At 32.2% G+C, this 19,043-nt stretch overlaps 1 protein-coding gene across 2 annotated transcripts in view; it reads right to left on the bottom strand.

The window, feature by feature from the left end:
• Positions 1–14,760, bottom strand: part of LOC128168360 (uncharacterized) — a 35,178-nt gene extending 20,418 nt beyond the window's left edge. Inside the window, exons 1-6 of one of the 2 annotated variants that reach the window (XM_052834609.1) lie at positions 14,468–14,760; positions 13,617–13,811; positions 9,688–9,844; positions 8,984–9,262; positions 3,666–3,795; positions 1,667–1,851 (exon numbers count right to left, since the gene is read on the bottom strand). In XM_052834609.1, the coding sequence (XP_052690569.1) occupies positions 1,667–1,851; positions 3,666–3,795; positions 8,984–9,262; positions 9,688–9,775 (682 nt within the window). In that variant the 5' untranslated portion in view covers positions 9,776–9,844; positions 13,617–13,811; positions 14,468–14,760. The remainder of the gene's footprint in view (positions 1–1,666; positions 1,852–3,665; positions 3,796–8,983; positions 9,263–9,687; positions 9,845–13,616; positions 13,812–14,467) is intronic. The other variant, XM_052834610.1, reaches the window with a different exon arrangement.
• Between the last annotated feature and the right edge of the window lie 4,283 nt (positions 14,761–19,043).

Raw genomic sequence — 19,043 nt, forward strand, 5'->3', positions numbered from 1 at the left:
GTGTCCTATTCCTCTCTAAAACAGTTATCCAAAAATGGGAGCATTCTGCAATGAGGATTTTAAAAATATAAATGGCTGGCCTATTGGTCAGTGATTTGTTTAATTTGATATTTCCAAATATTGTATACCCTTGCTTTCATTTTTTCCTGACAGCATGTTTCCAATGAAAACAAGAGGTAATGTGAGCAAGCTAACAAATGATGCTCCAGCTAAGAAAATATAATAGCTCAAGTACCAGTATTTCTCTATCGGAAAGTAATGGATGCACCATTTTCTAATAGTGACCTTGAACCTTGGTCAAGTGACACATCCTCAGGTCTTAAGCAACCTTTGTGTGAATGATTCTCCATAAGAAACATTTAAAATAAAGCACACACAAATTTTGCAATTTTCCTTCCAGTGACCTTGAACTTGCTTAAATGATCTTGTGTCAAAATCATCACACCCTTAGGTGATAAGCAATATTTGTGTGAAGTAAGAACTTCCAATGTTTCTCCATTAGAAAGATATGGACCAGACACAAATTTTGCACTTTTCCTTCCAGTGACCTTGAACTTGCTCAAATAACATTGGGTCATAATCATATAATACCCTCTGGTCATAAGCAATCGTTGAGTGAAGTAAGAACTTTCAATGTTTTTCAATCTGAAAGACATAGACTGAGACATGAATTGTGCACCTTCCAGTGACATTGAACTTGTCCTAATGACCTTGGGTTAAAATCAAGACACACCCTCAGGCCATAAGCAATCTTTGTGTGAAGTAAGAACTGACGGGAGGGGTGGGGGGATAATAAAATTATGGGACTGTACTAGTTGAATGAAATACCAGCTAATGTAAAATACAATGGAGTATGAATATTTAAGGTATATATAGCAGATTAGAAGCAATAAGCGTAGTGATACGAAATGAAAGCTAATTAATATGGCAGTAGTAAGAGATAAAAGTTGGAAAACTTTAAAATTTGAGCAGCTATTGTTACAAATCATTATCACCTCTTTATCTATACCTGAATCAGCCAGCTAGCCATTAGTGCTTGCTGTATAATAATGTCTATGGAGCTGAGACTAACACATGTCTAAATTACGAATTAAAGTGCATGGGAAAGTATCAATCTGTGTGAACGTCTAGTCAGAATAAATGTAGCATTAGAACCCACCACATGTGTTATTTTTATGTCTGAATAGACAGTCTGATACTAAGCAATTTTACACAAATGTTTTCTGGGTTTTTTTTACTCAAACCAAATATATATATATATATATATATATATATATATATATATATATATATATATATATATATATATATATATATATATATATATATGTCAATTACACTAAATTATAGTATAGACTACCATGGTATTTTTCTGGAAATAAGAAACTGAGCAATATATACACACATTAATAACGATGTTCTGTATACTGGGTCATTTTTGGTATCAATTTTCTTTTTGCCCTTCTATACAACTTCATGCAAACTGTTTGGCCCCATCTTGAACTCACCCAGAAAAGTTGTGTTAAAATTTAAGAAAAATAATTTAAAACATCAGAATTTACCAATGCAATCTTAAATTTCCCACTGAGAGTGAGGGCAAAAGGGGCAAAAATGAAACAGGGGCAAATATTTTCCTGTGCACAGTATTATAATTAACTATACTTACTAATGTTCTGTGTCCAGAATTCCTTTCTAAATATCTTGGAAGTCTTGAACTCTAAGTTTGTGACGTTAAGTATGACTATTTTAGACATGGAATTAATGCTTGGCTCATCATGTTCTGTCCAGACACACTGCTCTCTAATTTTCTTCTGTGGACAATTGACACTATTCTGTCCATTGTCTACTGACCTGTTAAAAAAAAAGGAGGAATAGCTTATACCAGCACGTGTAACTGATTACCTGTTAGAAATGACACTGTTAGACGCAAAACTTGTGTATGGAAACAAGTGTATGTCATTGAGACAAATTTATAGGTTGGTTAGCAAACTCAGCAAGAAAACTGTTGGTGGACTGACCGACCGCCGACCTACAGACAGACAGCAGCAAAGCAATTTGCCCTCCCTTCTACAAAGGGGGGCATAAAAAATATTCATAGACATACTTGCCAACTAGCCAATTGCAAAATGATCTGACTAAAAATCCCAAACTTAAAGTCATGTAAAAAAAATTACAACAGTAACTTGATCCAAAGGGTCGTTGCCAAAGCATCTTGTTTGATCTGATGATCTCCGCCTGGCAACTAGACATGATCAGGCTCTTTATAATGATAAATTTATTATATACCCTTATCTGTTTAAAAGTTTTAATTACAAATATATCTATTTAAAACTGACTGTATGACGTTTACTTATATAACAAACTATTTTTTAAAACTCTTTAAAATGCTAAAATACAGATATTATTTATTGCATACGTCATCAGTTTCAGAGAGTGGTGATACGGAATTGGAAACTTACAGTGTGGTGATCCGGAAAATTGGATCATAGTCTGTAAAATTGACTGTATCAAGAAGGGAAAATTGATGGGTATAAAGTAAACCAGGCTCTGATTTAAAAAAGAACACTTAAGGAGGCCGACGTCAGTTTTCATTGCGCATGTTTTTGCGCATTCTGGTATAAAACAGTGGATTTCTACTTCTTATGAAATTTTTATAGTATTTATAAGATTGAACACAATACACAAAATACAGATAATTTTTATTAGATATTTTAAGGAAATTCATATTTTTTTAACGATTTTTCCGTTGTGTGGTAGGAGATCATTGCCATTGCGCTTTTATGACGTTGTGAAAAACATGAAGATTTGTTGGAGTAGGTTATAAGAAATAATATAAAAGAAAAAGTAAAAATCATAGTCTGTTGAATGTGTATACACATAATAATGCTATCCTGGAGGACATTTAACTAATTTTTTAATGAATGTATATAATACCAATCTTCTTTTGTAATACTCCAAAAATAGAGCAAAATTTAGTGCATTTTAATATTTGGAGATGGTCCCCACTAAAATCCACATCGTAGAATTTGGTATTTTTACGTTTAAGGTAGGAAATGATATGACTAAGCATATATAACTTGATAATTTGATAAAACAAGCAATTGTAGTATTTTTTAAATCTGCTTGGAAGTGCGAAAAATGACAGTCTATATATTCCTATCGTAAATGTACCTCTATTTTGAGATGGTCCCTTAAAAGAACTAGAAAGTGGATTTTCTTTAAACTGCGCAAAGAAACTAAAGTTGGTTTAAATGGCATATGGTTAAAAAATAAAAGAGTTTAAAAGAGCTGTGCAGTGCACAACAGAAAAAACGTTTAGAAAATAAAAATTTCATAAAATTGCTAACTATTTTTATCAGTATTTTGTTTATTGTGTTCAATGTCATAAATGATTTCGAAAAAATTTCATAAGTAGTATAAATACACTACAGTACGCTAGAATGCACAAAAACATGTGCAATGAAAGCTAGAGTCGGCCTCCTTGATTCAGTTTTTTTCTCAAATTGATTGAAAACTAAGATTTTTTTCTGAAATGTAGAGATTTGAGTTTTCTCAAATTTCAGAAAAAATCAAATATTTGAGAAAAAACTCAGACTTAAGTCTGAGATTTCACTTAAGTTTGTTTTGTGAAATCGGAGCCTGGTTATCTTCTGTAATATACTTACAAAATTATGTTAACATCTAGGTATGCAGGATTGAGGTACTTTCCTAAATTCCAGTTACAGCGGAACTCTTGTGGATTACTTGTATTGTCCAAAATACATTGAAAATCTGTGACATTCCTCACATCTTCATCTGAGAAATGTAAAAAAAAATGTTCAAAAACCTTGAAAAAATCAGACATGTAATGAATATGGTAATTTCTGCCGCTTTCAAAAAGATCTAAATTATATTTGTGTAGCATCAAAAGTAGTTAATCATTAGTTATCACCAACTTTCGTTTAAATAAATTTTTATCTCTGTAAACAATAAACTAATTAAGAAATGAATTTAATAATTTTTCAATTGATTAATGCATCAAAGGAAAAATTGACCAGAAAACTTTTTTTTCATCAATGCACTCCAATTTGAGCTTTTCTGACCTAATAATTTTTTAGAGGTCAGGAAATTTTTATAAGATTTTCTCTATATATTTTTATGTAAAAATTCACACCCCCCCCCCCCCCAATTGTGGCTCCACTCTAGACCATGATTTGAACAAAATTTAATCTACACTATCCAATTTGAGCTTTTCTAAAAAAAAAAAATAGTGGTTTTAAAATGTTGTTTTAAAGTATACAAATTGGAAAAAAATATAAATATATTCCTTAATTGAATACCAATTAGGTTGTTAGAAAAGTTTGTGGACAAGTTTGATTGTAAGCACGAGACTTGCTTGATATTAGCAAAACTTTTCAGATTTTAACAACGTATTCTCCAAAAAATAAGTAAAAATTGTTTGTTTTTTTCTCAAAGGCACCATAAGAAATATAGGCTACGGCTTAATCTTTATGATTAGATATGCTTCAGGTAGCATTCTTGTTTTATTATGCTTTTATATTTTGTACGGATTTTCCGGTTATCTTTCATTAGAAAATGTAAGGTTTAAAGGTATGTAAATGCCCAATATTTCATATGATTTAATTCCATGACAAACACTTATGAATGTCATTGGGATCAATTAAATTTGATAATTTATGACCATTTTATCACCAAAAATGGATGACCAATGCTTGAAAATTGAACCGAAAACATTAACATTAATTTAATATATCTTGGAAGACCGGACTGTTATTATATTTTGTGTGTAAGCAGGAAAATCTCTGATGGAGATCAAAACATTAATAGATGCTGCTGAAGATGGCTGACATGTGTCAAAGACAATGGATTCCAAATGAAATCAGAGCTTTAAAGATGGAAGAACTGATATTTTGAGCTCTTGCAGCACTCCAACCAACCTCCATACAGCTTAAATCTTGCACCTATGAATTTCGCTTTATTTCTAAAGTTGAAACTGCTTGGACAGAGATTTTCGAACCTAAATAGTCTACGATAAGCCACAAAAGATAATATACCAAAACTTTGTGTAAATTTTATCTGCAATGATCGCCACCTAATCATAACCCGCCTTTGACCAATCAATAAATGGGTCTTGTAGATTTTAGTGTGGCTGTTTCTATAGAGCTATGAATTAACTATATAAGTTTCCGTAAGATATAGAGGAAATCAGTCTTGGAAGATGTAAATATAGAAAATAATTAGGGATGTCAATTTTATTCGGTAGCGATAGTTGAATGAGTATTTGTTCATTTATTTGAAACTGTATGTCCTTTAAAAATTACATATTGCAACTATCACATACACCTTAAAGTAAACTCAAAAATATTTTTAAAAAATTATGATAACATCCACTTGATATATTTGACAAAAATACATTAAGAAGTATTGTATCTAAATATCTGTTAGCTAATGTCTTAGCTTTTCCTTTTTCTTTGGACAGTCACATATAATTGAGCTCCATATCATCAAAGGCAAATTAAATGTGACCTGTTTCATGTTAGTCATTGCCCCGTGGAAATCAACATTAAAAGTCAATGATTATAAAAACAAACGCCTCGAAACAATTACTGATATGATTAAATTTTTGATTGATACTAAATCTTATTCAATAAATAACTGATTACACAATAACCACAAATTGATCTCTTTAAGTACATGTTTGGTTAAGTATTGCTATTCCAAGAAAAAATGATAGACAAAATAAAAGAAATCAATTATTTGCCGCTTCAAATAAAAGAAATCAATTATTAGCCGCTTATAAATATATATACTAAAACATAGGTAATCACAGATTACAAAGCTCACCGAGACGAGACATCACCCTTATGAGACTTCACCTTTATGAGACCACCTTTATCATATTAAATGAAAATCATACTTTATGATCTTGGATATTCATGGATTCTGTTTTGACACAATATCGTATATCATCTGTTAAAAAAGTGTATGATAATCATATGTTCATATGTTAATCAATACAATAATATAAAATTAAATATTGCATCCTATCATATTTACAACATATATCATATAATACAATAAAATACCACAATAAACAATGATGAGTTATGATATTGTAACGTATGATATGACATTGTATTGTGTTATACGTTATTGTATTTGATCACATAATACAATATCATAATGTATTAAACAATATAGTATTATATTACAATATCATATTACATAATACATCATAACATTGTAACATATGATATTATATTGTATAATATAGTATGATACTGTATGATACTATCATTTTTGATACATGATATGATATTGTATCATATGATACCCTATAATTTGATACAACATTGTATCATATCAAATGATACAATATTATGTGATAAAGTAAAATATTATATAATTATACAATATTATTATATCGTATCATATAACTTTTTATAATATTACATATGATATCATATTGTATCATATTAAACAATATTGTTTCATACAATACAATACTATATCTTAGGAATCATGTTATATCATTTATCATCAAACACATCTATCTTTCCAGCAGGTTTGAGTGAGGTAGGAGATTTCTTTAGCATCCTTGATAATGGAGATCAGGCTCTGCATCTGAAGCAACCTCTGCGTTTCATTTATAATAAAGTTAAATCATCTATGCAAGCTATCATCTATAAAACATGTGACCTGTTAAAAAAAAACTTAACCTCATCCAGCATCCGAACCCTATGGCTCAGATTCAGCATTCAAGCCTGTCAGGTGCATCTGCATCATAATACACACAATCCATTCAAGTTTGGTGAAGTTAGGACCTGTAATAACTAAGATATATTTTTTAGCATCCTTGATAATGTAGATCAAGCTCTGCATCTGAAGCTTCCTTTGTGATTCATTCATATTACAGTTTAATCAACTATGCAAGTTTGAAATAGTACTATTTATATCTATTAAACATGTGACCTGTTCCAAAAAACTTAACCATATCCAGCATCTGAAACCTATGGCCCAGACTCAGCATTCAAGCCTGTCAGGTGCATCAGTATCATAAGACGCAACATCCATGGAAGTCTGGTGAAGTTAGGACAAGTAATAATTAAAATATAATCATCAGAGGGCACCTGTTTCAAAAACTTTAACCAGCTCTAAAAACCTTAACCTCCTACAGCATCCGAAACCTTTAGCTCAGATTCAGCACTCAAGCCTGTCAGGTGCATCTGCATCATAATACACACAATCCATTCAAGTTTGGTGAAGTTAGGACCTGTAATAACTAAGATATATTTTTTAGCATCCTTGATAATGTAGATCAAGCTCTGCATCTGAAGCTTCCTTTGTGATTCATTCATATTACAGTTTAATCAACTATGCAAGTTTGAAATTGTACTATTTATATCTATAAAACATGTGACCTGTTAAAAAAAAACTTAACCTCATCCAGCATCCGAACCCTATGGCTCAGATTCAGCATTCAAGCCTGTCAGGTGCATCTGCATCATAATACACACAATCCATTCAAGTTTGGTGAAGTTAGGACCTGTAATAACTAAGATATATTTTTTAGCATCCTTGATAATGTAGATCAAGCTCTGCATCTGAAGCTTCCTTTGTGATTCATTCATATTACAGTTTAATCAACTATGCAAGTTTGAAATAGTACTATTTATATCTATTAAACATGTGACCTGTTCCAAAAAACTTAACCATATCCAGCATCTGAAACCTATGGCCCAGACTCAGCATTCAAGCCTGTCAGGTGCATCAGTATCATAAGACGCAACATCCATGGAAGTCTGGTGAAGTTAGGACAAGTAATAACTAAAATATAATCATCAGAGGGCACCTGTTTCAAAAACTTTAACCAGCTCTAAAAACCTTAACCTCCTACAGCATCCGAAACCTTTAGCTCAGATTCAGCACTCAAGCCTGTCTGGTGCATCAGTATCATAAGATACACCATCCATGCAAGTTTGGTGAAGTACGGACCTGCAGTAGCTTAGATATTGCTATCAAAGGGCACCTGCAACAAAAACTTTAACCAGCTCTAAAAACCTTAACCTCTTTCAGCATCCGAAACCTTTAGCTCAGACTCAGCACTCAAGCCTGTCTGGTGCATCAGTACTATAAGACACACCATCCATGCAAGTTTAGTGAAGTACGGACCAGCAGTAACTTAGATATTGCTATCAAAGGGCACCTGCAACAAAAACTTTAACCTGCTCCAAAAACCTTAACCTCCTCCAGCATCCGAAACCTATAGCTCAGATTCAGCACTCAAGCCTGTCTGGTGCATCAGTATCACAAGACACACCATCCATGCAAGTTTGGTGAAGTACGGACCTGCAGTAACTTAGATATTGCTATCAAAGGGCACCTGCAACAAAAACTTTAACCTGGTCCAACAATCTTTACCTCCTCCAGCATCTGAAATTTAGGACTCAGATTCAGCATCCAAGTCTTTCAAGTCCATAAGTAGGTCCAGATGCATCATCCATGCAAGTTTGGTGAAGATAGGACAAGTAATAGCTTAGATACAGGACCTGCAACAAAAACTTTAACCAGGTCCGGACGCCGACGCCGACGTCTCGGTGAGCTAAAATGCTTTAAAAAGAATACTGTTATTTTCATTTCAAGCCCAACAATTTCTGAATTTAAAAAAAATTGACTGTTCATTTTTTCTTCACTTTATAACAAGCAATTGACTAAGAAAATTTTAGTCAATGATCAGCATGATAGTCAAGTACTGGAATACTCGGTGATATCCCTGAAAATTGTATTAATTTTCTATATATGAGAATTATACTAATTTCATTTGCATCTGGCCCCAGGACCATAACACTTAGATGTGCCTACTTTTGATCTTAATCCGAGTTTCACAAAAGGAAGACATGGTAGAAAAGAAAGACTGAGATCACACGTGAGCTTGTTTATAAAGTTTTATGGCCCCCGGGCCTGGACTCAATTATAAACTTACATTCTACAATAAGATTGACAGAGCCGACCATACTAACAGGAGAGCCTATTTCATTAACCCTCCAACAATTGTAGCTGCCTTTGTCTTCGATCTTGCTGATAGTTTTTTTCAACAACAGCGTCCTGTCTCCCACTACAGTTAGCATATCAGAGCTCGCCTCTATGTTAAGTGGAAGCTCAAACTTCAAAAGACTGGTATTCAAGCCAGAGTCAGGAAATACTGTACAATTGAGCTCCAATGTCTGATTTATTAAAATCAATGGATATTTTGGAGTCAACTCTGTAAGAATGAAAAAAGATTAACAAATTAGTAATCATCTTGGTATATTCTACATGATATACTAGAAACAAATGCATGTGTAATTAAATAATTTGAAAACAACTTCAGTCTGAGTTCATTTATCATCATTCACAGTGATTTGAAGAGAAATTGTGTAAAAAACCATGACTGACAGATATACAGACTGACAGTTTGAATGAGGACATAAAATCATTATCCCCTCCAACTCTTTTCAGAGATGAAAACTTTAAAACACTCGGTCATTCTTATTTTCTGACACACACTTATGGAATAGCAAACTTAACAACGACTGGGACAATAGATGACGAACAATATTCATCAACCAGATCTCAAAACCTGAACATTCAATAAATAATATTTTAAACATCTGGAGGATCTAAGTCAACAAATTTTAAACCACTAACCTCCCGATGGTTGAAAAAAAAATGCTTGGAATATTGGGATCAAACTGAGAAGAAATCCCACCACAAACCAATGTGAAAGCAGATGCATGGTTTCCACTCCTTAACACAGCAACAGTTGTTTACTTCCTCCAATGTTGAGCATCTAGATTAATTTGACCTACCATATAAAAAGAAAATGAACTTCCTATAACAACAGCACAAGGGAATTATTTTTTTCCAAGAACTGCTTTTGATCTTGTGAATGTCTGAAACTGGTGTTTGAGTTGTTTAGTTACTTGGGCCAGTTCTATATACACTATATACCGGTACAAATACTATAAACAGTTCTAATGTGGCCAACTAATAATGGCACTCACATTTAAATTTAATAGAAAATTAAAAAAAAACTTATAAAATAGGAATTTTTAGATTTAAGGTGTAATATCCCTCTGCTATTAATTCTACCATATATTTTTTCAAAAATTTCATATTGATTTTCATGAAAGTCAATATCAATAGATTCAAATGAAACAAAGCTGAAGTAATGAAGCGCTGCTAGATTTTTCAAAAATTGATAATGTGTCTTATTATGATATGAAGAAAACTAGACATAGTGAATAGAAAAAGCAAAATTTTACCATCGCAGCATAAAATTAAAATATTAACTGTATTTGAAAATAATATACAGCTATATACATCGCCAATTCATATTACAAAACACAATGAAGCGCTGCTTTTTAGTTTAGAATAGCACTTTGTTGTATAGGTTTGTAACGAATATTGCTTCAATTAGCATGTTATCTTTCTTTATCATAGACTATTGAAGGTTTTACATATGTTTTACATACAGTACACTATAAACTGCCACAGTTTCTAATTAATCAGAAAGGTTTTCTGTTTTTAAATTTGGATAAGATAATAGTACATGTAGTACATATGTTTTAAAAATGCTAAAAATTTAAACCAGTAGCAAGAGCAGTTTGTTATAACACAAAAAGGGGATCAAATGAATGATCTTCCATTGATCCAGAGAGAGAGAGAGGGCAAAATTTCATCCAAAATTCTGTGGCCTAAAACACCAAACACATACTGTTCATGTACTGATCTAGTACATAAAATTAAGTAATATTTTTAAAAAAAATAATCCATTGGGGGAGGAGAATGGGTATACATTTTTCCTCATCAAAATTTTGACAGTCTTTTTGGAAAAGATTTCTTTACTTTTTCCCCTGCAAAAAGGTTGGGTTCAGTTCGTTTCGTTTAAATTTTCTTTTCTTTTTTTTATAATTGAATATTAAATAAATGTCGTCTTCCAACATTAATTGGGGCCCAGCACTGCCTCCCTCATTGCTACATCCCTTAATAATTGTGAGTTAACAGAAACAAAGTGAGATTATTTTCTACAGAAGTTATCTCTCTTATCAGAGGGATATTCCACCTTAAAACACTTTTAAAATAATCATAAAAAATCAATTCGTACAGAAAATTTGATTTAGGTTAGTTCTATAAATCTGTTGTGTCAAAAAACCCACTTTAAGGGTCAACTTAAGAGTGAAATTTTTAAAGAAATCCTTTCTTACATATGATAAATGAATAATTATATTTTCTGAAAAAAGGTCACAATGGTAATTATTCATCTCCGCTTGGTAGAAAACAAGGATTAAACTAACTTTCTTGCCCACAAAATAAAACCGAATGATTTTTTAATATTTGAACATTGAAAATGATAAATTAAAGTTATTAAGTAAATTTAAGTAGACAACATTGAGATGGTTACCATATCAAAGGGCCCAGTCTAAATGATGGACGATAGGTGAAAAACATTTCAAAGAATTTTGCTTTGACTTTATCCTATAACTTGGAAATTTCCAAGCTGCCTTTAAACTCTTAAATCATTGACATTACCCCTTACATACAGGAATTTTGCTCAACATAAGCAAGATTAATTAAATGAGAAATAATTTACAACCTAAAATTGATAAAAAAGAGATCTGCTATGACCTTTACATTGACTTGGTTCAAAGTTACTGCACGCCATTAACCCAAAAGCTTTTTTTATGTGAAGTATGAGCCAAATAGGGCTAAGTGGAGCGTATATTTTTCATATTGCTCTGCAATGGCTTTAACCTTAGACCTAAAGCATGGTTCAAGGTCACTGCACACATATTATCAAAAGGCACTCTGGGGGTATTGTGTATGAGCCAGATCGGGCCAAGGGGAGAGTATTTATTCTCCAGACAAGGATTTTTCATAAAATTCTGCTATGGCCTTCACATTTGACCTAGACAATTTGTTCAAGGTCAGTGCACACCTATTACCAACAGGCACTCTGTGGGTGATGTATGAGCCAGAATGGGCTACAGGGAGAGAAGATATGCTCAGAACAAGAGATCTTGGACAGACAAATGGACGGAATGACAGATGGACGGACAAACTGATCACTATAGGATGCCTGCAGAGCGGGACCCTAAAAATCGAATTGTAATTAATTGCATCTGTACATTTCATTGTCAAATTATCTCCAGAAATTAAAATCCACATGATCTGAGGCCACTGAAAATTAATTAAGAACAACAAAAAGCACTTCACAATTTCTAGGTCAATATTTTTTTATATAGCTAGGTGTATCCTGTAGTTTTATAATAATGCAGATCAGTTACATAATTACATTATAACATTTGTATTTCAGAAATGTTCACAAACAAATTTTTTTCTGTGAAATTTGATATCTAAATAATGGATTGATACTAGGAGTTTTTATCTTAAAGCACTTATCCGTGGAAATGACGTCACAATTTTAAGTACTTGTACTTCATAGATCATGAGAGAATTACCAATTAATCATTCAATGTAAAAAAAAATCCTCCAACTCTAAATATCAGGAGGGAGGAAGAGAGAGCTCCATTATGTCACTTTTTTCTTGAAAATGATGAAGTCTATATATGATTTGATTTTCCTTTTTATAATCCAGAATTCAAAGAATAAAAGGATATTTGGAATCAGCGAATTCATAAACATATACCATAAATATTCCTTTTTAAAATGTCCTTTACATTTTGGAAAAAGAGTGAAACTGGGACTCTGTACATTAATAATAGTACATGATATAAGAGCCACACTCTTGAAAGGATCACTTACTAATAAAGCTGACATAAATTTATTAAAACATCTAGTCGCCTCATTAGTTTCAATAACCTCTTAACTGCGCTAAGGGTATATACTAACAATTGATTTGATTTTAATTTGATTCATTTTCCATTTCATTAAAGTAGTAAATGTGATTGAATTATGAAATGGAGCTATTGTACTTGATATATGTGTTTGTGTTGTCTTGTGATGTGTATGTTTCTGTACGTTTGTGTATGTTTCAGACCTACATTTGTATATCTCATTCATCACAATAAAACCTGTTACAATACATGTGTGCAGTGATTAAATCCCGTAACATAACTATAAACTATAACTATATACTACTAGTGTACTAACTAGTATACAGGTCAGAAAGTTACGGTCAGTTGCTATCCGATCAAGGTATTTAGGTTGCACGGACGTCTAAATGCATGTTGTACACATTTTAGCTATAAAAGAACACACAATAGAAAAATAAGAGATAGTATACATTGTATTTCTAAAAGAATTTCTAAGGTATCTGTATTTTTCTTCTCAGATGTAAATGTAAAATGCTGCCTAATGCCTAGGTCACATTTAAACCAATGGCGGGGCGACCATATTTGATAGATAGTTGGCTGAAGAAACATGATCGCCAAACACTGGTATCGGTAAATATGGATTGGTCAAATTAATTTCTAGGAAAATATATATCTTCAATAGTTTGAACATACCGGGCATATTAGTTGATGAATCTTCACTCGATCATCGAACATTGAGACACAGTTTGATTTTTAGGTCAGTTGATTACATAAACAACTTAGCAATTGCTAAACCATCACCTGTAAGTATGCATCATTGCTTCAATTTACTGACGAAAAAAGTATCCAGCATAGCGTCGTCGGCCTGGCCGCACGTTGATAAAGAGTAGATGTTTAACATAATCCATATATGGTCAGTCCTCCATCAGCCAATTTGTCAAAATTGCCTGATAGACCAATCGACCGTTAGTCAATTTTCCGGGGTCATGCGGTCAGCTAAAATATAAGAAAATTCCAAATGCCATAAATTAACCAACAGCAGACATATAAACAAACTGTCCCCGATGGTTGGACCATGATCAAAGGTTGCTTGATAGACTATTCAATGACTGTTACAACAGATGAAATCTGCCATCACCACGCAGAAAAAATTATTACTTGGACAGCTGAAATATAAGAAAATTCCAAATGCCTTAATGTCGACCAACCAACAACAGAGATAACAAACTGTTCCTGATGGTTGGACAATGATCGAGGGTTGTTTGATGGAGTATTCATCAACTGTAATTGAACTGATGAAATTGGTCATTGTCACACAGAAACATCATAACTTATAGCCGGACAGACATCAACAGCCAACACTCCTTATTCATTCTGCTGGAAGCAGAAACTTGGGACAGGGCAATAGTAAAATGATGAATTACCAATATATTATTGTTTCAATTCGCATAGCCCACAACTTAATATAAACATGTTTTTGTCTCTAACGTCTTGATTTTATTGTCATTATTTATTTATTTATTATTATCTTCATCGATATTATCAGCGATTATCACTTTTTTCTGTCAAGTCAAAACCTTAAGAAATCCAACTTTCGGTTTGAAAAGAAACATGTACTAGTAAAGTGTCAACTTATATTTTCATTTTCTTACCATGATGTACTATATGAATCCTTCATTATGACCTAATTTTACGAACCACTTCTCATCATTATGGTACATCAAATATTCCTTCCCTAATCATCGAGTAATCGTCTCTGATAATAAAACATGGCTCGTCTATTGATATGTCTAATATCAGGAAAAAGAACAGTTATTAGATGTGATGTTCTTCGTTAATAATGAAACTGGAAAAACCAAACAAACTGTTTGGAAACAAACATTAAATGATAAGGAAAACAAAATGTTTTCTGTGTCATTTTTAGAAAATCAAATCTTATCAGACACATGCAAGTAAGGTCAAAAATATCAGAGCGGTAACGAGATCATTCCGCGTACAATGCGTTTGAACCATGGGGCGATTCGATCCGAGAATTACACAAATTATTCATGCATATAAATCAAACAGAGAAGGGAACTGGATTCTTTAAGATCAGCAGCATGTGTTATAAATGCAAGAAAGAAAGAAAGAGAGAGAGAGAGAGAGAGAGAGAGAGAGAGAGAGAGAGATAGAGAGAGAGAGAGATAGATAGATAGATATTTATTTCTCCGGCTCTGGAACCTCAACCGCCCTTTTCATGAATAAATATTTTTCAAATATCAAACAATAAAAGCAAGGTAACAGTCAGAGGAGTCTCTGATTATGGTTTAGACTTCAAAATGAAGCTTAAATTGCAAACATCAGAATATCCGACTTGTCGATCTGAGGGATATGGGTCTTCAGTGACTAGATTTAACGGTTGTAAACTATAATTTACGGACAGAAACCTATAGTTAACGACGACAATCTATATTTCACATCTGTAAACCATAGCCGACATGATTATCTATGTTTCAGAAGTGTCAAACTATAAATAACACTGAAAATAATCATTTGCAATTGCAAAACATAATGGATCAGATAAAGATAGCTTCACGGTTGTGAAACTATGATCAACAACTATTAACTATAGCTAACGAATGTAAATTAAAGTTTACAGACCTGAATCCATATTTTTATATTTATCGGCAAAATTTATCGTTAACGTTATTTACAGACTGAGAAACGTATATTATCAGTCGTAAAATGTTGTTTACAACCGTTATATATTGTTTTGCAGATGACAATTGTTAACTATAGTTTAGCGTTTGTAAACTATAGTACACGGTCGATAAACCAAGTTTATCAGCTGTGAAGTTTTTTTTTACGCCGTTAATCTATATTTCACATATGTAATTAAACCACGATTAACGCAATCGTCTAAGTTTAGAAGCAAAAATCTAGGGACCTATAATTTAGACTGAATTAAACCATTTTTGATTGCAAAACAAATACTGATAAATACCGGTAAAGTTTCACGATTGGGGAACTATGATTAACAAGTCTTAACTATAGTTAACGAATTTAAATTATAAAACTGTAGTTTACAGATGTGAATCTATTTTAATCAGCAAAATATATTGTTAACGTTAAATGAAGACAGATGGATTATCATTTGTAAACAATAGTTTACAACCGTTAAATTAAGTTTGACAGATGAAAACTTTAGTTAACGAATCGTTAACTATAGTTTGCTGTTCGTAAACTATAGTTAACAGTCGATAAACTTTTCATCAAATAAGAAACTATGTTTAGGTAATTTGTTTTTTATTTGGCGTGCCATAGACTTAATGGACATCATAACCTTGCATTGAGCTTTTATTTCGTATATGGGTGCAGAGAAGAAGATTTTTTGAGATTTAATTTGTTTTTACTATATGACCATATTGGCCCCACCCTAGGGCCTGGACCCCAGACCCATGGGCCATGAATTTCTCAATTTCAGTAGAGGACTTCGCAGACATTATAACCACGCATACGTTTTCCTCAAATATATATATATATATATATATATATATATATATATATATATATATATATATATATATATATATATATATATATATATATATATATATATGAGAGTTGAGAAGAAGAGTGTTAAGATCCAATACATTTTTACTATACGGACATATTGGCCCCACCCTAGGGCCTGAACCCCTGACCCAGGGGCCATGAAGTTCACAATTTCAGTAGAGGACTTCGCAAACATTATAACCATGCATACGTTTTTCTCAAATATATATGAGAGTAGAGAAGAAGAGTGTTAAGCCATGATCCAATACATTTTACTATACGGACATATTGGCCCAACCCTAGGGCCTGAACCCCTGACCCAGGGGCCATGATTTGACAATTTTGGGCTTCATGCACATCATAATCATGCATTCAAGTTTTTCCCAACATTTGTGGGAGTACGGAAAAAGATTTTTGTAAATTGGCTTTTTTGTGTATTGGCCCCACCTATGGCGCCCTTGAGGAGGTAGAGCCATGCATCTCACAATTTAGATTCCTCCTACCATTGAGATCCTTCACATCAAAAACTCTAACAATTGCCTTTGTAGCTTTCAAAAAGAAGTTAAAAATATAAAAATGTTAACGAACTATGCACGACGGACGACGTACGACGAACGTCGACGGACGAAGACCAATTGCAAAAGTCACCTGAAGGACTCAGGTGACCTAAATAAAATCAATAACAGATGCGATTTCATTCTCTGTATCAGTTATATAACTAATTACTCGTCTTTTCTATGTAGTATATACTTATTCTGGTAAAATTTCTGTAAAAGTGAAAGTATTATGCTTTGTGTAACGAAGAATGTTGACCCAGGTTAAAAATTGACCCAAAGGTCATTTTTCAACATTGAATGTTGAGACCAAAAGTCGTGAAATTCATATCCAGGGTAATTTTTTAACAGTTTGAAGATTTTTGAAAACTCTGTTGACATCGACCCTTTAAAAATTGACCCTTTTAAAAATCGACTCCCACTTCAGAGTAGAACTGAATTGCTCTACATGGTTAAAGTGTACATGCATTTAAATGAAAATTTCTAAACACAAAATGTATATTTAATATTTTGAACAAGTTGTGGGGTAGACATAACCCAGTATGTCCATGTAGATATGGACATATTATTTCATTTTAATCGGAACAAAATATACATATCACTTTCTGTGGTTTATTGTACAAATGGATAACATAACAGTATTATAATGATACAAGGGTGATTAAAATTTTGATACAAATTACACTGTAGCCCAGTGCAAATACTATTTATGGCACACATCATATAAAACATCTGTACAACAAAATCATGTCATGAATATTACGCTAAGACAAAAAAGATTAATAATAGTTATACAAAGAATTCAAAGAATGGAATAGTTGGAGAATCCTGCTTGTGTCCTTATTCATCACAAAAGTATTCACTTCAGTGATTTTCAATACATTTTATTATGCATACTCGACTTTTATAAATCAAAGATAATTCAAAGGCGTACAATGAGGCAGATCGTGAGATAAATTAAAAATCCTGAGAATTTCACATAAATAAACCGATCTATGAAATAGCACCAAAATCTCTAAAGAACCACCATCCAAAATAAGAGATGTAATATTAAGTGTTCTACATATACGATTTTTAATCTTTACATATGGCTTTAAAGAGAGTGCCCAACATGAATGTATCAATTGAACAAACTTGACCCAAATTATGTCGATTTTTTCTCTAATATAAAAAAAAACTTAAAATGTTTTATGTTATGGAAAGTTATATATGCATTATTTCTACACGATAATTTGTATAATAGCGAGTGTGTCCTTGGTGCTGATAAATTTGCACCATCTGATAAAAAGTAAGTGAATTATTTATCATATGACATCTGTTGGCAATGATAGAAATTAAGCTACTCTTTGTTTTATTTCAGGTAATGTAAACCACTAAGGGGGAGGGGGTATCAATAATTAAACATTCTTTTAGACAATGAACAGAGCAGTTTATTCAAATGACATTTGGAATTTGACAAATAGCATGTAGTCGGTTTATTTTTTCCTTTGATTAAAAAGAAATAAACCTAACCAATAAATTTTAAACATGTTCATCGTCTTGATGTAATAATCTTTCAATAATGAAATTGCAACTTTTTTCAATTTAGAATCATTAAACAATGCTATGATATATGAAAATCACAAGATAATCAGGAGGTAATTATAAACTCTTTGAGATTATGTACAAGAAAAATAACTGTTATTGTAAATTATAAATCATAAAATTATAAAATGTCATATTATACAAATACAATAGTAAATTAATACTGCAGGATAGGATGACGACTCAAATTATTAAAAACTCCACTATATACACACCATATAATATAAAGCTTAAGATGAGTATACGAAGTAGAAAAATAAAAACATGGATAAAAAAATGACTCAGAAAATGTTATTAATTTATTAACAACAATCATCTGAGCTGTTGCTGTACAGGAATGTGGTAATCGGGATAAACCCTGATAGGCTGAAGACACATACGTAAATACAATAGAAACAAGAACTAAAACTTTCAAACCTGATAGACCGACTTTCAATTGTAATCACAGGTTGCCTTTTCGACTAGAGTCAGGACTATAACTAATAAAAAAAAAATAGCGAGGTTCCATCGCCCGTTGACGAGCTTATAATTTTTGAAAGGGAGTGTATTATATGTT

Source organism: Crassostrea angulata, chromosome 10, assembly GCF_025612915.1.
Source record: "Crassostrea angulata isolate pt1a10 chromosome 10, ASM2561291v2, whole genome shotgun sequence".
NCBI classification, from domain to species: Eukaryota; Metazoa; Mollusca; class Bivalvia; order Ostreida; family Ostreidae; genus Magallana; species Magallana angulata.